Raw genomic sequence first — 21,341 nt, 5'->3', positions numbered from 1 at the left:
TCATGAGAGAGTCCAGCCCCCCACCCCACCCCCAGCCTCACCTTCTCTCTGCTTGGCCTGCCAGCCATTTTTGGGCACCAACTCATTCTTGTTGACAGGCTGGGTTTCTTCCAAAACCGCCACCTCCAGCTCTGCTTCATCTGGGAAATCTGATGAGGGAAGGACAAGGAGAAGGAGGGAATGAGCTGCACAAGGAGTGGTTAGGTCTTCGGCGTTGGCCACTTGGGACTCTCTGTTACCTGGACAGGCTGCCTGGCTTTCTCCTTGGCCGTTGTGAGTCCGATTCATTTGCACTGAGCTGCCCCACATGTCAGCGGCAAGGTGGGCCTCTGGGACTGATTCCACAAGGAAGGGGTTGTTGGTACCTTTGGAGAGACAGATAGTCAGACACTCTGTGGGCGCTATGGCTAGGAAGAATGGACATCAAGTGAGAAATTCCAGCCTCCTCACCCTCATATACATAGAAACACAGAAAGCCGCCGGGAGCCAGTGTAGTGTAGTGGTTAGAGTGCTGGACTAGGACCGGGGAGACCCGAGTTCAAATCCCCACTCAGCCATGATACTAGCTGGGTGACTCTGGGCCAGTCACTTCTCTCTCAGCCTAACCTACTACACAGGGTTGTTGTGAAAGAGAAAGTTAAGTATGTAGTACACCGCTCTGGGCTCCTTGGAGAAAGAACGGGATATAAATGCAAAATAATAATAAATAAATAATACTGAGTCAGACCAGCAGTCCATCTAGCTCAGTATTGTCTACGCTGACAGGCAGTGAATCTCCAGGACTCCAGGTAGGGATTTTTCCCAGCCTTACTTGGAGAAGCCGGGGATTGAACCTGGGACCTTCTGCATGCAAAGCAGATGCTCTACCACTGAGTACGGCCACATATTTATTTTATTATTTATTTATTTATTTTACACGTTTTAATACCACCCAAAACTTACATCTCTGGGCAGTTTATAACAAGATGAAAACAACATTAAAACATTAGTTAAAAACAAAAACAAGAAATTTAAAACACAATAATTTAAATTTTTTTAAACAATATTCTAAAACAACATTAAAAACAATCAAAACAGTATCAGTTAAAATCCTGGGTGAACAGATGTGTCCTTAAAGTCTTTTTAAAAATTGTCAGAGTTGTTATTTTGTCATATCTACTGCCTCCTCTGTTTAGGTTAGAGGGATATGTTTGGTCCAGTACCTAAGGGTGTTGGCTGTGATTCTAAAAGTTCTGAGTTCACATCCCAGTTCAGCTACAAATCCAGGCCCAATTCACACTTGCAAATTGTGGGATGGTAGCTGCTGGGCTGCTGAACAGAGGCACCTCCCCATGTTTGTACTTCTGTATACAATATACCACCTCTGCCTGCAGCACTTACTCAGAGCGACTGATGCAAGGAACTAAACTCCATCACATGGTGAGCCCTGTGGAATATGGATCTCTTTGTGGATAAGACCTCCCCTGTGGCAAAAACCAGGTATTCCTAATTTGCAATAATTTATTTAAATGTACGCAAATCTGAAAGAATTACAGAGAGACTGACTTCAAAAACAGCAACAAAACTTCTCTCTGTTGATTGGAATTTCATGGCCTGTTTGCAGAAATTAGTCAATGTTCCCTAAGATCCCCCCTTAAACTCAGCCCAATAGAGAAGAAGAGTAAGTACCTTGGGATGGATCCACACCTGCAGTGGAATGGGGTGGCAGTGAGCTGGAAGAGTTCTTAGGAGGCAGAATGGATTGAATTGCGGCAGTCTGGTGGGGGATCATACTTTGGTAGAGGTTAGAACAGGGCTGCACAACTTCAGCCCTCCTGCACATGTTGGACTACAACTCCTATTATTCCTGGCTTCTATAACTGGGGCTGATAGGAGCTGTAGTTCAAAAGCAACAGGAGGGCTGAATTTGTGCAGCTCCACAATAGAGTGTTGGACTAGGACTGGGGAGACCCGAGTTCAAATCCCCACTCAGCCATGAAACTGACTGGGTGTCTCTGGGTCAGTCACTTATGGGCTGTCCTTAGAGAGCCCTGGCAGGGTGCAGGGCCTGGGGCAAATCAGCCAGTGTGGGAGGCCCTTCCAGTTCATTTTAATGGTGGTTAAAAGAGTGGACCTGGGGTGTTTGCCCTGCCCTAAGGACATATCTCTTGGCCTAACCTACCTCACAGGGTTGTTGTGAGGATAAACACAACCATGTGCGCACCTCTCTGGGCTCCTTGAAGGAAGAGTGGTATATCAATGTAGTAAATAAACAAACTCCCTGCAAGTAGAAATTAGCACACCAGGGGAGTTGAGCTAGAATCTTTCTTCCGGCCATGCTAGCCTTCTACTTGCAGGGTGTTTTCCACACCCAAAAGCATGGTGGCTCTGACCTGCCGTCTGAAATAGCATGGCCTGCTCTCCCAGCCCATCCTGCAGCACACAGAAATCAGGCCTAAGAGTAAGCTGCTAGGCCACATGATATTCTGGGCCGGGCAGGCAGGCACTGCTCACCATTGCACAGACTGTGCTCACTACAAGACTCCATGAGTGGGGTGCGTTCTTCGGGCTTGCGCCTCCCACGGCGCCCCTTCATCTTAGAGTCCGTGTTGGCCTGCACCATGAGAGGCTCCTGGCGCTTGCGGCGTTGCTTCTTTTCAATGATTCGGCGCTGGAGGGGACACAGAGAGGCAGCCAGACAGGAAAGCAGGGTGAGAAAGAGGGCACTGCTTGCTTATAGTGGGATCCTAAAATACAGCTGCCTTTGAGTCAAAGCCAGCTAGCCTTTTCAGCTGTCCTTGAGTCAGGGCCAGCTAGCCTTTTCAGCTGTCCTTGAGTCAGGGCCAGCTAGCCTTTTCAGCTGTCCTTGAGTCAGGGCCGGCTTATGATCTCTTTGGGGACAGGGAACCATTTTCTTGCAACTTTTGCTATAAGAGATTTTTTTTTAAAGGGTAAATAAATATTTCTAAATATTAATGAATAGAATGGGATCCACAGACCCACAGTGTGGGTCTGTGGATCCCATTCTATGCATTATTGTTTACACACAGCTAATTCCATTTGCTCCAGGAGGTCTCAGGCTTGCATTTCTCAAGAGCAATGAGCTCAGGGCTAGACCTGGCAACCTATAGCTCTGTGCACAGTTGTCCTGTCTGGAGTGCCACCAGCTACAGATTAGGGCATCACTCTGGACTGGATCCAAGGTCCAGTGTCTCCAGGTACTGGAGTGGCTCTGCCCACCTAGGCCTAATGCTCCCCCAGGGACCAGGGCCGGCATCAGTGGTGCTCCCCGCCCCAGGGTGCTTGAGCCCTCCCTCACAACTGCATCAGGTTGCCATGTGCAGACACCAGCCCTGTATACCAAACACAAACAGGCCCCTAATTTAATCTCTGCAATGCTGAAGGGTTTGGCCTCTCCCTAGCTGGGTCCATTCAGACTTCTTGCTAGAAAAAAAGCAGAAACTGACTGATGGAATCATGTGATACGTTTTGTTTGTTTGTTTAACACATTTTTGGATTATGGGAGTTGTATTTCAAAAACAGCTGGGGGGTGCTAAGTTGAGCAGGCCTGGCTTAGGGTCTCAGCATGTCAATAATGCGGCCCTATCTAGAGACTGAATCTGGGACCTGCAGCCTGCAAAGCAGGCCCTTTGCCACTGTGCTGTGGCCCTTCTTTCAGCCAAGTGCTGTCAACTGTAGTAAAACATGCCGAGGAACCACAGATCCGTGGTTCAAGAGATGGTTCCAAGGCAGAGTTGCCATGCACCCCAGAATTTGAGGTTTCAGCTGGATTTTAAGCATCTCACCCGGATTTGCCCAGATTTCAGCTTTCATTTTAAAAAAAAGCTAAACTCTAGCCCTTGTAGAAGCAGAGTTATGGAGCAAAACATGCAATCACTATTCCGCTCAGCCACTGGACTTGGATTAAGAGAGGCACGGGAGGCTGGCTAGCAGGATTTCACTTTCACTAGTACAGTAATCCCCTGAGGAATGTTGCCTTTATTTTATCAGCAGGGGATCTCTATAGGGCAGTAGAGAGGATAATTTACTTTTGATGTAAATCACTGCCTGCCTACCAGACTATGTATTGTAATGTTTAAAGACTTCCTTGGCTTTACATTCAATGCATACCTACTTAGGAGTAAGCACCCTTGGTTTCAATCAGATCTTCTCTCAAATAGGTGTGTACAAAATTGCAGCCTTAATTAAAAAACTGTTGAATTTTTAATTTTTAATTTTGGTTATATTTCTGCTGTTAATATGTCAAGGAAAATGGTCGGGCAAAGATATCTTCCCCAGATATCCCCCAGTTGGTAGATAGCCGGAGCAAATACAAATCAGCTGGAAAGTGCAGATGCTAATTTGCATATGCAAAATTATTTTCAGGCCAATTTACATAATATGCAAATTAGGCTCTCGGATTTGGAACACCAGAATATGGCAACCCTATTCCAAGGTGACCCTCAGCACTACGCAAATCATCTGCCTCTGGGAATCTAGCAGTCAAAGCCTTCCCTATCCAAGTACCTGGAATTCCAGTTTCTGCTTCCGGACAGTTGCTGCTTCATCGCTGACGTTGCTGAAAGAAAGAGAGAGGTCACCAGGTAAACTGGGGAAGGAACAGAGGAGGCGGTACAGATTTCGGTACATTCTGAGATGTGGCTTCGGCCTGCCAGCTCCAGGGGCAGTCCCGCTTACAGACGGGCCAGTCCCCAGGAATGTTATTTCCCGGGGATTCTGAATGCCATGGCGCTGAAAGAACTCTGTGACCTCACAAATGCCCCAAGAGGCAGCCATTTGTGGGACGGGAAAGTGGCTTGCAGAAAGATCCTTCAACCCCCAAGGCTATATTTTAACCTGGTCTTTAATCTGCTTTGTTGTAAACTGCCCAGAGGCCTGAGTTTTATTCAGAAATAAGCTGGATAAATAAATAAAATATTCATGGGGATATAATTACTTCAGCTTAGTTTCTGTCCTTAACACTCTTTAATGTTTGCATTGTTCACACTGACTGAAAAAGGAGTTAAAAATGAGGAAGGAACAGGAGGACTCCGCTTTAAATAGGAGGAATACTCTAAATCTAAATCTTGCATTTGTTTGGAATGTTGTTAGGCGCCCTTCTTTCCAGGCTGCCTGTAGTATAACTACACCACAGATTTAGACTCTCTTTCCCTCTCTCCAAGATCTGGAGTTCAGTGAAGAGGGTTAAGGATGTCTAACAGAGAATTAACAGCACCCTCATCAAATTGGTTCTGATTAGAATATTCTCCAAGCACTGTTCTTTCACATTTTCTTTGCTTGGAGGAAGGATGAAAGAATTTAGCTCACATTCAGCATTTCTCACCTCTTGCATTTTCACACACAGGAACAATTCACATATCCCTATATGGCTCCTTGGGGGCATGTTAACAGAGAAAGCTGATCTCCAGAATATGTTAAGGAGCATACTCAGGAAAAAAGACTGAATTGAGATTTCTGTTATTTTATATTTGTTATTTAAAGACTGCATAAGTGGTTGATAGATTCTATTCTATCATATCATCAGGTTTATGAACAAAATCACATTTTTTCCAAAATCACAGAAACAAAGTTACTCACTGTCTGGGGGAAAAGAATTCTGTAAGCTAGTGTCTCTGATCTTGGGAGGGAAATGTGATTTTGTTCATAAACCAGATTATAAAATTAAATAGGTTCTATCAGGCACTTGTGGACTACCTTGCCCTTAAACAGAAAGCAAGCAACAATCCAAGGAGTCTCAGTTCTTTCTGTCCCTCTCAATGGTGGCTGGCTGTTATTGATTTTTCCTCACTTTCTTCTCCTGAATTAAGGTCCTGTTTGTCGGAGGGACTCATTTCTGGATGGCCAGCTGCTGCGCTGAAGAAAAAGACCCTCATGAGAATTTCAGAGGAAATTCGAGAGATCAGAGTTCAGTAGAAATTCATCTGCATTCCTCGCCCCGCCCCCTCCCATATCTCCCCTACTTGTGGAATTTTGGAGAATACTGGAGTGGCATATTCTCCCCAAGTCTAGTCCTGATTATTCCTCCAGAGAAGCCATGACAATCACACTGATTCTGTTGCATGTATAGGCCCAGCCTCTGCCACATAGCTACCATGCTATGCCATTTATCATTCATTTCTTTAAGATATTTCTAAACCACCCAAAACTTGCGTCTCTGGGTGGTTTTGTAGTTTTCAGCGGGGTTTTCATTCATTTAAGGAATGTACTTCTGGCCAACATCCCAACACTATGCTCATGCAAGGATGTTGCACTAGCACAGGGGTTCCCAGCCTGTGTCCCTCCAGATGTTGCTGAACTACAACTCCCATCATCCCCAGCTACAATTTATTGTGGCTGGGGTTGATGGGAGTTGTAGTTCAGCAACATCTGGAGGACCACAGGTCTGGGACCATTGCACTCACACAAGGCTGCCATGCTAGCTAATTGTGTTGTCTGGAGTTTGCGTTCCAGACTAGTGATGCACGAGCACAACCAAGTACACAACCTGTGACACACCTCACCTGTTTTGCACAAGAGCGCAATTCTGAAGATCTGTCTGACTTAATGCAACTATTTATTTATTTATTTATTTTATTTTTGCATTTATATACCGCCTTTCGTTAAAAAGATAACCCCAAGGCGGTTTACAAAAGTTAAAAACATACAATAAAAAGACAATTAAAATATCATGTTAAAAATATAAAAACATAAAAACAGGCATAAAAACAATACAACAAATAAAAACACAAAGAAGCTGCAGTAGAAAACGATCATGTAAAAGCCTGGGTAAAAAGCCAAGTCTTTAAAAGCTTTCTAAAAGCCGTGATGGAGTCCGAGGAACGAATGGCCACTGGGAGAGCATTCCAGAGTCTGGGGGCAGCAACAGAGAAGGCCCTGTCCCGAGTGCACGACAGCCGGGCCTCCCTCATTGTCGGCACCTGGAGCAGGGCCTCCTCAGATGTCCTTGTCAAGCGGGCAGCAACCCGTGGGAGCAGGCGGTCCCTCAGATACCCCGGGCCCAAACCGTTTAGGGCTTTAAAGGTCAAAACCAGCACCTTGAATTGGACCCGGAAACGAACCGGCAGCCAGTGCAGCTCTTTCAAAATGGGGGTGATATGTTCCCAACGGGCAGCTCCGGATAAAACCCTAGCTGCCGCGTTTTGCACTAGCTGCAGTTTCCGGATATTCTTCAAGGGCAGCCCCACGTAGAGCGCGTTACAGTAATCCAGCCGCGACGTGACTAAGGCGTGGGTAACCGTGGCCAGATCTGCCTTCTCGAGAAAGGGACGCAGCTGGCGCACCAGCCGAAGCCGTGCAAAGGCACCCCTGGCCACCGCCTCCACCTGAGCTTCCAAAAGCAGAGCCGGGTCCAGTAGTACCCCCAAGCTGCGTACTTGCTCCTTCAAGGGGAGTGCAACCCCATCCAGAACCGGTAAAATCTCCTCATCCCGATTGGCTCTCCTACTGACCAACAGTACCTCCGTCTTATCTGGATTCAATTTCAGTTTGTTAGCCCACATCCAACCCATCACGGCCTCCAGCCCCCGATTCAGGACATCCACCGCCTCCCTAGGATCAGATGACAAGGAGAGATAGAGCTGAGTGTCATCCGCATATTGCTGACAACTCAGTCCAAATCTCCGGATGACCTCTCCCAGCGGCTTCATGTAGATGTTAAACAGCATGGGGGACAAGACCGATCCCTGCGGGACCCCACAGGCCAACGGCCACGGGGCCGAGCAGTAGTCCCCCAGCACCACCTTCTGAACCCTCCCCTCAAGAAAGGACCGAAACCACTGCAACGCAGTGCCTCCGATTCCCATACTCGAGAGGCGGCCCAGAAGGATACCATGGTCGATGGTATCGAACGCCGCCGAGAGGTCCAGCAGAACCAACAGGGACGCACTCCCCCTGTCTAGTTCCCGGCGTAGGTCATCCACTAGGGCGACCAAGGCAGTCTCAGTCCCATACCCGGGGCGGAAGCCAGATTGAAAAGGGTCCAGATAATCCGTATCATCCAAGACCCTCTGCAGCTGGGACGCCACCACACGCTCCATCACCTTGCCCAAAAAGGGGAGGTTAGACACAGGTCTATAGTTGTCCAGGCTGGAGGGATCAAGGGAGGGCTTTTTTAATAGAGGTCTTACCACCGCCTCCTTAAGGCACGATGGCATCCTGCCCTCCCTTAATGAAGCATTAACGATCACCTCCAGCCATCTACCTGTCCCCTCCCTGGCAGCTTTTATTAGCCATGAAGGGCAAGGGTCAAGAGCGCACGAAGTCGCCCGCACACTGCACAGGATCTTGTCCACATCCTCAGGCCGCACCAACTGAAAAGAATCCAACACAACGGGACCAGATGGTACCAAAGGCACGTCTGCCGGAACTGCCAAAACTCTGGAGTCCAGGTCAGCACGGATGCAAGCGACTTTATCTGCAAAGCGACAGGCAAACCGATCACAAAGAGCTGTAGATGGCTCCTCCCCCATTGTCTGGGGGGATGTGTGGAGCAAGGTTTTCACCACACGAAACAGCTCTGTTTGTCTGCACTGAGCAGACGCAATGGAGGCGGAGAAAAAGCATTTCTTCGCCGCCCCCACCGCCACGGCATAGTCCCTAAAATGGGCTCTAGCCCGTGTTCGGTCGGATTCGTGACGACTCTTCCTCCAGCGTCGCTCCAGCCGTCGCCCGAGTTGCTTCATCGCCCTAAGCTCCGAGGAAAACCAAGGAGCCGAACGGGCTCCACCAAGCCGGAGAGGGCGCTTGGGGGCAACCGTGTCAACAGCCCGGGCCATCTCTCCATTCCAGAGATCAACCAAGGCCTCGACAGGGTCACCAGCTCTGGACACTGGAAACTCCCCGAGGGCCGTCTGAAATCCAAGCGGATCCATAAGCCTCCGGGGGCGGACCATCTTAATCGGCCCACCACCCCTGCAGAGGGTAGACGGAGCAGTCAAACTAAACCCCAAACTAAACTACGCCATCTTCTTGTGCTAGAGCAGGGGTAGGCAACCTTGGCTCTCCAGCAGTCGTTGAACTATAACTCCCATCATCCCCAGCCAGAATTTAATGTGGTTGGGGAATGATAGGAGTTGTAGTTCAACACCAGTGGGAGAGCCAAGGTTGCCTACCTCTGCACTAAAGCAACTTTGTCCATGGTACATGCACAGCCTTAATTAGGATGCTGGCCACAGCTTTTCCACATTCTTGCTCGTTAGCTTAATAGCAAGGCACAAAGATTAAGCAAGGCTTCTTGTTCAATGTTGCATTTTTCTTACCTCCCAGGGCTGAGTGTGGGGTTTTTACTCGAGGCGTCCATGAGGCTGCAAGAAAACAGTGCAAGTGGATCAGAACCCTTTCCAAATGTCAAGTCAGCCTTTTTGAGACATCAGCAAACAACCAAGAGAGGTACTGGTCCTTGCTGCAAAAATGTTAACCACTCCTAATAAGGTATGTTACCAAATCCTTCTCTTGCCAAAATCTGCCATGGAACACATCGGCAAGATATTTTGCTGCCTGAGGCAAAGGGCCATATGATGCTCCCCCATCTTATATATTTACTCCGTATATTTGTATACCATGTGAGTGTATACATCACAGTTGGTCTGTTAAGATGGCGTCCTTCAACAAGGACAGTGGTAAATTACCTCCCTAGTCCCCGCTGGTATGTTTCCCAGACTAGCAGCGATACAGGAAGGTGCTGAAAGGCATCATCTCAAACTGCGCGGGAGATGGCAATGGTCACCCCCTCCTGTATTCTACCAAAGAAAACCACAGGGCTCTGTGGCTGCCAGGAGTCAACACCAACTCAAAGGCATACTTTACCTTTATCAGGGATGTAGCCAGCCTGTGACTGCCCCTGTCCCCCCCACTGCTTGTTTGTGGGGGCTGGTTCTAGCCCCTCCATGCCGCCCCCTTCCTTGGCTTGCCCTGCTGTGCCATCTCCTGCCTCTTTCTCCTCTCACTGTCACTGCCATTACATTCCCCACTGTTTCGTGGGGGGATGCCATTCGTCTCTTGTGCCAGAGAGAGAGGATGTGTGGCATCTCCCTTGCCCCAAAACAGCAGGGGCCAGGGAGCATAAGATCAGCCACGGTGGGAGGAGGAGGAGGAGGAGGAGGGAGGTAAATATATATAAATTAGAGGTTAAAAAACAAAGCCATCCACCCACCGCGCATGAAAACACTCCTACTCCTTCCCTACCTTGGCATAGGTGAATGCACCCATAGGGAGGAGGAGGCGTGGCATCCCCACCTCCTCTACAAACCTATTGGCCAGAAACTGGCGAGAAGGACGGGGCAGGGGAAGCATGCCATATGAACAATTCTAGGTTTGAAAAAATCATAAGGAACTGCAGCCAACTTTAATACAAAGCAGAAATGTTTTTTAAGCTTTACAGGTTTACTTCGGTTTATGCTTATTTATGCTTATATAAATATATGTTAAATCTATAAAAAGATGTCAAACAAATAAATAAATAAATAAATGCACTTAAATGCACTATGTATTCTCGTCCTAACTTAAGCCACTTCCTCCTGCCGTCTGGGAAACCTCTGGGTGCTCCACACAGAAAGCGACATCAAGAGGTTTATTAACAGAGTTATAAACAGCTCCCCTGCAGGGCTCTTAATGCAAGCCTGAAACAGCGGTGCCAATGAAAACTACTGTCCCAACTCTTTTGGGAGGCCATTTGCGGGGGGGCCCACAGTACAAGAGGAAAGGTATGCGTGCCCCTTATGCTGCGCTCCCATTCCTGATTACCCCCTCACACACAGGGAGAACTACTATTTTACTTAAGACAAAGATGGACCCATGAATAACACCGTCAGAGTCGAGTCTGTTTTGATCCTCAGTTATAGAGCCGATGCTTTGCATGCAGAAGCTCTCAGGCAGGGGCGGCCCTCCATGAGGCAAAGTGAGGCAGTCACCTCAGGAAGCAGATTGGTGGGGCACCAACGGGATGGCTAGACGGCCTCCTTTTCCCTGCTTTAAAAATGGAGGGGGGGTTAAGGGGAGGGGAGTACATACAAGGGGGGACATTTAGCACCCTGCCTTGGACACACAGAGGTCTTGAGCTGCCAGTAGTCCCAAGTTCAATCCCCAGTGTACTTAAGAAAAGTAGGTAGCAGAGCTGGGAAAGACTCCCCTGCCTGAAACCTCAGAGAGCTGCTGCTGCTGCCCGTCAGTGTAGGCAGTACTGAGCTAGAAGGACCAATGGTCTGACTCAGTACAAGGAGGCACTGTGGGGAATTCTCTGTGCTGGCTAAAACCCTATTTCTAGCAGTGTATTTCAGTTTATTTCTAGCAGTTTAACTGTTTATTTGTTGCAGTGCTCATATGACAGAAAAAAAGGTAATGATACGTAAGGTTGTGCCCTTGAGTTGGTGTTGACTCCTGGCAGCCACAGAGCCCTGTGGTTTTCTTTGGTAGAATACAGGAGGGGTTTACCATTGCCATCTCCTGCACAGTATGAGATGATGCCTTTCAGCAGCTTCCTAAACCGCTGCTGCCCGATATAGGTATTTCCCATAGTCAGGGGAACATACCAGCGGGGATTCAAACCAGCAACCTCTTGCTCCCGAGGCAAGTTACTTCCCCACTGCACCATTTGGTGGCTTAGAAGGAAAGGCAGGGAGGTCTTTATTGGGGAAAACCACATATCCAGTGACTCATCCCAATTTTAGCCAAATTGTGTTCCCCTGTCGTAGCTTTCCATAACCACTAACCAAGGGGTTCATCACAAACAGCAAGGAGGCTGGCTCCTCTCTGGCTCCCTGTAATTTGTGAACTGATTGGTATTTCAGGGATTAGCCAGGACAGCTAACCTGGTTTAAAATGGGCAGAGTCTGTAGTATAGGCGTGCCTTCTGGCCTCAACTCACAAGCAGGTTACTAAATGAAAATGACCTCAGGAGGCAAAACACGTGAATTAAAAGTGCAAAGGCAATGGCAAGGTGCACCATCGGCTGTCACTCCAGAATAGACGGGACCGAATTAGCTCACTGGAGATTAACAAGGCAGGAGAACCAGGATGCACAGAAGCACTGCCCCACCCCCATAACTTACATCTTACGCCTTGGAGATGGTTCCCTTGGAGGAGGATCCAACTGCATCTGGCAAGCAGAAAGGAGGACGTTGATACAGAACCACAACATACTTTTATTATTGATTGATCTATCTATCATATTTTAATACCGCCTGGTATGCACATCTGTAGGCAGTGTACAAAATTTAAAACCATATTCAGAAATCAACACAGATTAAAATGCATGAAATAATAAAGGAGATGGTTCCCTTGGAGGAGGATCCAACTGCATCTGGCAAGCAGAAAGGAGGACGTTGATACAGAAGAACCACAACGTACTTTTATTATTGATTGATCTATCTATCATATTTTAATACCGCCTGATATGCACATCTGTAGGCAGTGTACAAAATTTAAAACCATATTTAGAAATCAACACAGATTAAAATGCATGAAATAATAAAGACAGTAGCATAAAACAGAAACACAATAAAAACAGCAGCAGAAAACAGTTATTAAAACAAATTATTAACGTTAATTCTAATTAAAAGCCTGCGAGAACAGGTGAGTCTTGAGGATCTTCCTGAATACAAACAGAGGAGGAGGGGCTCATTTCAGCAGGGAGCATGTTCCAAAACCCCGGGGCAGAGAAAGCCCGGTCCTGGGTCACCACCAAACAAGCCGGTGGCAATCGTAACTGGACCTCTCCAGAAGATAGTAACAGGCAGCAGGGTTCATTACAAAGGATGTGTTCTCTTAAATACCCTGGACCCAAGCCATTAAGCATCCATTTGTCCTTCCTCTCATATACAGCTCAGCATTCATCACCCCAGCCCTTCAATTTTAAATTATCGGACTCAAGTCTCTTCCTTGAGAAACCAGGAATCCTGGCTTTTCTCTGCTACTCTACACAAATCACTAGGTCCCATTCCTTGGAGAACCCAGGTGTCCTGGCCCCTTAAAAAATTATTCTTGAAAATATTTAAATTCCACCTTTTGCTAGAGAACGCCGGAAGAACTCAGAAGCATTTAATGAATACAGCTAGAGCCTCTGAAAAGACATCCTAGTTCTGTTTTTCAAACTTACCCCCTTCCCAAAGTACTCAGGAGTCCCAACTCCTCAAAGACCTGCACAGAATAGATAAGGTGGGATCCTGCCCCCTCTCTCCAGTTCTGATGCTGTCTTCTAACTGCAGCTGCCTAAGGCAGGTAGAGGTCAGTTGAGCAGTTTCTCTTCTCCCCCACCACCAACAGCATTAGATTCTCTCTTCCTTAATCAGCTTTGTCCATCTTAAGTCTCCAGGACCGATGCCTTGTGCTTTGAAAAGTGCATTATGCACACTGGCTTTGGAAGCGTGCACAGAGCTCTCTCCCCTGCTAACTGAGCAAAGAGGCACCTTTTAAAAGTGGCAATTCTCTTTACTGAGCAGGGGGAGAGCAACTGGCCCTACCCAACCCCAGGACAGCATCCCTCCAGTGGCTCTGGCTGGGGTCTATCTGAGGTTTATTTTTAGATTATGAGCTCTTTGGGGACAGAGAGCCAACTTTGTTTATTTTTTATTTCTCTCTGTAAACCACTTTGGGAACTTTTGTTGAAAAGTGGTATATAATAACTATCCGTAGTTGTAGTAGAAGTGGGCTGTGTGAGCACCAACTGGCTGTTACTGAGTGCAGCTGTGTATTTTCAGGAGAATGCATGTGTAAGGGTGAGCAAGAGGGAAAGTGTGCACATGTATAAGGACATGTAGATGTATTATTATTATTATTATTAACATTTATAGCCTGCTCTTCCTCCAAGGAGCCCAGAGCGGTGTACTACATACTTGAGTTTCTCTTTCACAACAACCCTGTGAAGTAGGCTAGGCTGAGAGAGAAGTGACTGGCCCAGAGTCACCCAGTGAGTTTCATGGCTGAATGGGGATGTGAACTCAGGTCTCCCCGGTCCTAGTCCAGAACTCTAACCACTACACCACGCTGGCTCATGTAGGTGTAGATGTGTGCATGTCTGTGTGCATGTGCGCCAAGAAAATATGGGCTTGCAATTGGCTGAAATACAGCCAGTGCAGTGAGAAAGCAGGCTAACAGAATGTCCAACTAACTGCTGCAGGAAAGCAGCATTTTTTGATGCCCTCCTATTCTCCAGGGTGCTTTCCAGATTACATGCTACAACAGTGTCACTACATGTCCGTTAAGTGTGCTTCTGTACTGCCTCTGCTTCGACATCACAGTCCCTATGTTGTCAGCAAGATAAAGTAAAGTGTGCCATCGAGTTGGTGTCGACTCCTGGCGACCACAGAGCCCAGTGATTCCCCATAGTCTGGGAAGCATACCAGTGGGGATTCGAACCGGCAACCTCTGGCTTGCTAGTGAAGTCATTTCCCTGGTCAGCAAAGTGCCATCCACATTTCCAATGCTTTCTTTTGGGTTTTATCTTTGTGTTACAGTGTTACAATGTTGTAAAAAAATAGCTGTATTTTCCCATTGTAGGAGGTTTGCGCAAGCTAGAAAAGACTGCTCCCCCCGCTGGTGGCTTCGCACAACACCGTTTATTTACGGTTTCAATACAATCCTGCCAAGCCAAAGTAAACTACCAACTGTTGTAGCGGGTAATCTGGAAAGCGTCCAGGAAGCCCTCTGTGCCACCCGAAAATATGTCCCCCAAGGGCTGCACAACACTCAGGGACATATTTTCAGGTGGCACAAAAAGAATGGGAAAATGGTGTCCTATCCCAAAATGGTTCACAATTTAAACACACACACAAAGCACACATGCACAAGAGCCACTGGAGAGATGTTAAAATATGAGATCCACCCCTTTGAAAGGGCCCCTTTGCCCAGTTACAACCATTCTTTCACTTCATTATTTTACCTCCTCTGGAGATTTCATTCTTTTTGGCATGCTGATATCATCATTCCAACTGAGCATGGCTCAACGTACTTTTAAAAAATCTTCTCTAGAAATCCAAGCAATATACTCTGAGTAGATGAGTCTGGATTGGGCAAATGAGTCCTTTCAGACTTTGCAAAGATGTCACAAGTTCTTAAACAGCATTACTATAGGCAAAGAACAACTTCCCTTAGGGAACCGAGGTTAAAAAGTCAGCCAGAGATGGAAACTCGGAACTTGGCTCCTTAAAAAAAAAAAAAAGAGGTAATAATATTCCTCCTACAACTCGCTGTCGCTACTCTGAGCTCTAGTTCATGTAGTGCTCTGGGCTGGACTTGTGAAACAGGTTACTGTTTTCTCATTGAACAATGGATAACCATGGCAGTGCCAGACCACAAAGGCTAAAAGGTGTTCTGTTCCGGAATGGAGAATTCTAGAATGTGTAGACAACAGGATTCACCATGCGTTTTCTTCTTAGCTTGCCAGTTTTGAGCCTGCTTGGCTGGTTCCAGCATGATTGGAAGCCCTTCTTCCTGGAGATGCCAGAGACTGAAGGAGGGACCTTCTGCACTACCACAATGGCTCCATAATGTCTGACATGGGGGCTCTCTCTCTCTTTTTGCGGGGAGTAGATTACAGCATTACCATTCTTTCTGTGTGCCATAATCTTCAGTCTCTGGCTTGTTGCACTTGTCCAATTGTACTCAGATACCATTAGATTAGAAATTCTCAACCTGTGGTCCCCAGATGATGTTGGACTACAACGCTCATCATCCCCTGCCATAATGGACAAAGGCTGATTTTTGGGGCCCTGACATTTGGGGACCAAGGGTTGTGAGCCCCTGATCTAGATCATATTGCTCTCATCTTGCAATCCAGTTCCTCGTCCTCCTCACTTTCCTCCCTGTTCCGCTGTTTCTATGACCGATCCCTTCTGCCTTTCCTCTCTATAAATTCCCGTTATTTTCATCAATTGCTTCCTCCGCTGCCTAAATAGGTAACTGTCTGATTCTTCTATTTATTTTTCATTATTAAAAAATAACACCCCTTATTACATAACAATGTATCAAATTAAGCTTATTACCAAAAAAACAAAACGCCACTATCTAGTTTTTCAAAAATTTTAAAATGGCTTTCAAGATAATAAATATAAACTCTCCAAGATTTCAGATTAAAATAGATACAGTACATGCCCTATTTCTCACATCAAGCATCACTTCATAAGCTTCACCCCACTGTTACACATTTTTGAAGATTCTTCACTGCTGCTGGGATGCAGGATACATTTAGAGCTGGTTCAGACATCACAGGGAACCAAAGTTAAATCGTGGTTCTACATGTCGCCAAGCATCAGCAGCACAAACTCCTTTCTGTCCATGTGTGAGTTGGAAGAATCCTGCTTCCAATCACAGTTGGGGGGGTAGCGGGGGGGGGACCAGGATTGGTGGGTTATAATGTCCAAATTGACTGATGTTGCTTTTCCCTAACCAGCTTGTGTCAAATAAACGGAGATCTGAAACTCACTTCAAACCTTCGTTTCATACTTAGGTTTATTTCAGGAAAATGGATAGAATAAACCAAGATCTGTCTGTTCAGACTTCACAAACAATCCTGGTTTGTTTCTAACCTAAACTGGGAGTAAAATTCTTCTGAAAACTCACATGGGTAAGGGAGAGGGGAGTGCATGCTCCCAAGGTTCGAGGGCACCAGGCAGACCTAAGATTTAACCACTTTTCTGTGACACCTGAACTGACCTTACTCTGAAATAGCCCTTCCTCCATAATTGATTTAAAAGTAAAAAATGATTTTTTTTGGCTAATTTTAAATTAGATAAACATTTTTCCCTATCATATATTATCAGTAGTTCAACCTTTGCAGTTGCAATTGGTGAAATGGCAGGCTGTGCATTCCGTAGTGTTTTAGCATTCATGCAAACATGTGTACTAACGGACAAGATGCATTCATCCATTCACTCCAAGATTTAGCCTCTGGAGAGCCTAAGGAGAGAGCTGAACCCTGAAAAATGCCAGCTCCAGCAATTGATCTAACATATGCCTTAGTTACTTCAAGGCTTGACTACTGCAAGTTGCTCTACACGGAACTGCCCTAAAAATAGTGTTTGGAAATTTCAGTTGCTACAGAATGCTGATGCAGGCCACTGGCCACAGCCAATTTTTGAGAGCATGTTATTTCACTCCTCTTTCATCTTCACTGGTTGCCAGTTTGCTTCCAGGTACAACTTAACATGCTGGTCATTACCCTTCAAGTCCTACAAAATTTAGGGCCAGGATACCTCAAGGACTGTCTGCTCCTGTATGAAGCCTCTAATCCCCTACTACAGTCAGTTGGAGGCTTTTCTGTGTGTCCCTCAGAGGTTCAGTTGGTGGGAATAAATAAGGACCAGGGAGACCCGAGTTCAAATCCCCATTCAGCCATGAAACTTGCTGGGTGACTCTGGGCCAGTCACTTCTCTCTCAGCCTAACCTACTTCACAGGGTTGTTGTGAGGAGAAACCTAAGTACACCGCTCTGGGTTCCTTGGAGGAAGAGCGGGATATAAAATGTAAATAATAATATTATTATTAATAATAATAATAAACTTTGTTAGCCACCCCATTAAAAAATGTTCACTGGGCAGATCACAACAACACTGGAATAAAGGAAAAGGCCTTCTCTGGCAGCACCCAGATTGTGGAAATCCCAACTCCATAAGAGTTGTTTAACCCTGCCTCTTCTGGTTTTCTACTATTTAGTACAGACATTTCTGGTTTTGGCAAGCAGTCGACCTACCTGCCTGTTGTTTGCTTGCTCTTTTTGTCTCCTGTACCTGGGCATTTTTTTTTTCTCCTTGGCTGTGATGTTTTTAATACTATAGGAACATAGGAAGCTGCCTTCTACCGAGTCAGACTATTTGTCCACCTAGCTCAGTATTGTCTACACAGACTGGCAGCGGCATCTCCAAGGCTGCAAGCAGGAGTCTCTCCCAGCCCCATCATCTTGGAGATGCCGGGGGGGGGGGGGCTTGGAGCTTTCTGCATGGAAGCATGCAGAACCTCTTCCCAGAGTGGCCCCATCCAAGGGGAATATCTTGCCATGCTCACATGAATGGAATAGTCTCCCATTTATATGCAGACCAGGGCAGACCCTGCTTAGCAAAGGGGGACAATTCATGCTTGCTATCACAAGACTAGCTCTCTTTCCCTCCACAAAACTTTGACTTTATTGTGTCCTATACTGAATATTTAACCTTCCTTGAATGCCCAATTTTAGAGAGGAAAGGCAAGATATACATTGTGTATAAACGCCACTGGTTACATCAAATGGTATGCATCTTCATACATTTCTATACATATAGCATAGATTTCAACCATGTACCTCAAAACACAAATCAAAGGTTCCTTGGGGAGTGCCAAAATACCCACAAGTTGCTTGAAAAATCTTATATTTATTGTTTACAGGTACAAAACCCCATTTATTTATTACATTTCTTTCTTCCACCCCTCAGGGATCTCAAGGCAATGTACACAGCTCCTATCCTACATCTACATCATCATTATTATTATGTATTCAATTTCTATACCGCCCTTCCAAAAACGGCTCAGGGCGGTTTACACTAGGGATGTGCACGAAGTTTCTTCGGCACCGGCGGGGGTAGTTCTTTAAGGGCGGGGAAGGGTGCACTTACCCCTCCCGCCGCATATCCCCCGCCGGCGCTCCGTCACTGTTAAGCCCCTCGGGGCGGCAGCGTTCCTCCCTGCCGCCCCGTTTCTGTCATCGGCCGGAAGTGGCCGGAAGAAGCAAGCGCGCATGCGCCCATTGTGGGCATGCACGCGCCCATCTGCCGTGCGGGTGCGCGCGCACAACGGGCGCATGCGCGCTTGCTTCTTCCAGCCACTTCCGGCCGATGACAGAAATGGGGCGGCAGGGAGGAACGCTGCCGCCCCGAGGGGCTTAACAGTGACGGAGCGCCGGCGGGGGATATGCGGCGGGAGGGGTAAGTGCACCCTCCCCCGCCCTTAAAGGACTACCCCCGCCAGTGCCGAAGCACCGAAACGGCCCCCGGAGCCGAAACGTTTCGGAGGCCTCCATAATGGCCTCCGAAATGTTTCGGGCACAAGCCTAGTTTACACAGAGAAATAACAAACAAATAAGATGGATCCCTGTCCCCAAAAGGCTCACAATCTACAAAGAAACATAAGATATGCACCAGCAACAGTCACTGGAGGTACTGTCCTGGGGGTGGATAGGGCCAGTTACTCTCCCCCTGCTAAATAAAGAGAACCACCACATTAAAAGGTGCCTCTTTGCCAAGTTAGCAGGGGTTTAGCCTCATCATTGGCCAAGAGGTAAGTGACTGGTTTAAACACACCCAGTTAATTTCATGGCTGAGCAAGGATGTGAACCCGGGTCTCTCTGCAGTGGCTGAAAATTACACACCTTGCTACTTAGCCAAAACCATTGCCGACTCTTGCTCTTTTAGGGGAAAATGTGAATTGACAACTCTAGCATTTCCAAAACCATTTCTCCCTTTCTTATATTTTAATTAATTAATTAATTAATTAATTAGATTGTTAAATGTTTATTCCGCCTTTCATTAAGATAATCTCAAAGCCTTTTACAAAATATTTAAAAACTATATAAAAACATTAAAAACTACACAAGAATTAAAATGGAATGTAAAAATACAAATCTAATTAAAAGTTTAAAAAACAGGTACAATATAACCATAAGATACAAAGCAGCAGCAAACAAAAGACTCATTTAAAAGCCTGGGTAAAAGCCAAGATTTTACTCGCTTTCTAAAAACTTTGATGGAGACTGTGGAGCGGAGGCTCACCGGGAGAATATTCGCAAGTCTGGGGGCAGTGACTGAGAAGGCCCTGTTCCACATGCACGACAGGCGAGCCTCCCTCATTGTCAGCACATGAAGCAGGTCCGCTCTGATGACCTTGTCGAGCAGGCAGAAACCCTTGGGAGCAGGCAGTCCCTCGGGTATCCAGGGCTCAAACTGTTAAAGGTCAAAACCAGCACCTTGAATTGACCTGGGAACAGATTGGCAGCCAGTGTAGCTCTTTCAGAATGGGGGTAATATGGTTCCAGTGGGCAGCTCCAGATAACATCCTAGCTGCAGTTTCCGAATATTCTCCAAGGGCAGCCCTACATAGAGCACATTACAGTAATCCAGCCGTGATATGACTAAGGTGTGGGTAACCATTGCCTCTTTGAGGCATGGTGGTAGCTTGTCCTCCCTTATTGAGGCATTGAATATAACCTCCAATCATCTGCCTGTACCCTCCCTGGCAGATTTTATTAGCCATGAAGGGCAAGGGTCAAGAGCACAAGATGTTGCCTGCACATTGCTCAGAAACTTGTCCACATCCTCAGGTTGTATTAACCAAAAATAATCCAACACAAAAGGACCAGCTGGTACCCGAGGCACGTCTGCCGGAACTGTAAAAACCCTGGAGTCCAGATCAGCACCGATGCGAGCGACTTTATCTGCAAAATGACATGAAAACTGATCACAAAGGGCTGTAGATGGTTCCTCACCCATTATGGGATGTGTGGAGAAATGTCTTTGCTACACGGTACAGCTCAGTTGGTCTGCACTGAGCAGATGCAATGGAGGCAGAGAAAAAGCATTTCTTCACCACCCCCACCACCATGGAGTAGTCCCTAAAATGGGTTCTAGCCTGTGTTCGGTCAGATTAATCAGGACTCTATCTCCAGTGTCGTTCCAGCTGTCATCCAAGTTGTTTTATTGCCCTAAGATTATAATATTTATTAGGCTTCTATAGGATACTTTCTAGCCACTGTTATCAATCTTAAGCTTTGTTCATTAATTTTCTTTTTTGCTCACTGTATCTCCTTCCTAAGACATCTGCCCCTGTTGAATTTCTGCCTGGCATGCATCCATGCCAGTAGGCCCAGAGTTGACAAGCTTAGTAAGGAAGCAAAATCCAAAAGGCTAGCCATAATTTGTTTGGTATTTCTAAACGTTGAGAGCAGTGTGCTCCACTGTATTTATTTTGCTGGTCTAGAACTGTAAATAAAATCTTATCTGATCAAAAGGGTAGCCCTATTATTCTGCTACAGTCAGCAAAACCAACCAAGAATCTTAGGGCATGTTAACAGAATCAATTTACTGCAGCAGAAGATTCATGAGTCAGAGCCCACTTCATCAAATGCATTAAACATGTGTATACATACTCATCATGAAGAGTTTTATTTATCCCTAACATGATATTCCTCTGCGATGTGCAAAGCACACTGCTCATGCTCAGATGCCTTCTTGACTTAAGCCTACAGCAGTGCCAGGGCTGGTGCCTGCACTCAGAACAAGTTTCGCTGCGTCTTGCTCTTGCCTCAAGGTAAAACCCACCGCAATTCCCGATCTTCTCCGTTCGCTCTTCTCCACAATCTCCTCTTCAAGTTCAACACGAAAACTCTAG

At 46.5% G+C, this 21,341-nt stretch overlaps 1 protein-coding gene and 1 long non-coding RNA gene across 6 annotated transcripts in view; one reads left to right on the top strand and one right to left on the bottom strand.

Annotated features, from left to right (window-relative positions):
- The window catches only part of LOC128331836 (tubby-related protein 3-like), a 43,030-nt gene extending 21,909 nt beyond the window's left edge, over window positions 1–21,121 (bottom strand). For 3 of the 4 annotated variants that reach the window (XM_053265758.1, XM_053265759.1, XM_053265761.1), the window contains exons 1-8: window positions 21,100–21,121; window positions 20,321–20,388; window positions 12,045–12,091; window positions 9,258–9,302; window positions 4,507–4,558; window positions 2,494–2,650; window positions 240–365; window positions 42–149 (exon numbers count right to left, since the gene is read on the bottom strand). In XM_053265758.1, the coding sequence (XP_053121733.1) occupies window positions 42–149; window positions 240–365; window positions 2,494–2,650; window positions 4,507–4,558; window positions 9,258–9,302; window positions 12,045–12,091; window positions 20,321–20,388; window positions 21,100–21,106 (610 nt within the window). In that variant the 5' untranslated portion in view covers window positions 21,107–21,121. Of the gene's footprint in view, window positions 1–41; window positions 150–239; window positions 366–2,493; window positions 2,651–4,506; window positions 4,559–9,257; window positions 9,303–12,044; window positions 12,092–14,872; window positions 15,255–20,320; window positions 20,389–21,099 lie in introns of those variants that run through there. The other variant, XM_053265760.1, reaches the window with a different exon arrangement.
- On the top strand, window positions 1,317–6,381 carry LOC128331838 (uncharacterized). 2 transcript variants are annotated; one of them, XR_008310455.1, is made up of 3 exons: window positions 1,317–1,479; window positions 4,366–4,583; window positions 5,808–6,381. It is a non-coding gene; the product is annotated as an uncharacterized LOC128331838 (long non-coding RNA). The 2 variants fall into 2 exon arrangements; XR_008310454.1 differs by lacking the exon at window positions 1,317–1,479 and adding an exon at window positions 2,657–2,690.
- Window positions 21,122–21,341: the final 220 nt, after the last annotated feature.

The sequence above is a fragment of the Hemicordylus capensis genome, chromosome 6, assembly GCF_027244095.1.
Source record: "Hemicordylus capensis ecotype Gifberg chromosome 6, rHemCap1.1.pri, whole genome shotgun sequence".
NCBI lineage: Eukaryota > Metazoa > Chordata > Lepidosauria > Squamata > Cordylidae > Hemicordylus > Hemicordylus capensis.
The sequence above is the reverse complement of the archived record's forward strand: the minus strand, read 5'-3'. Positions and strand labels throughout refer to the sequence as shown.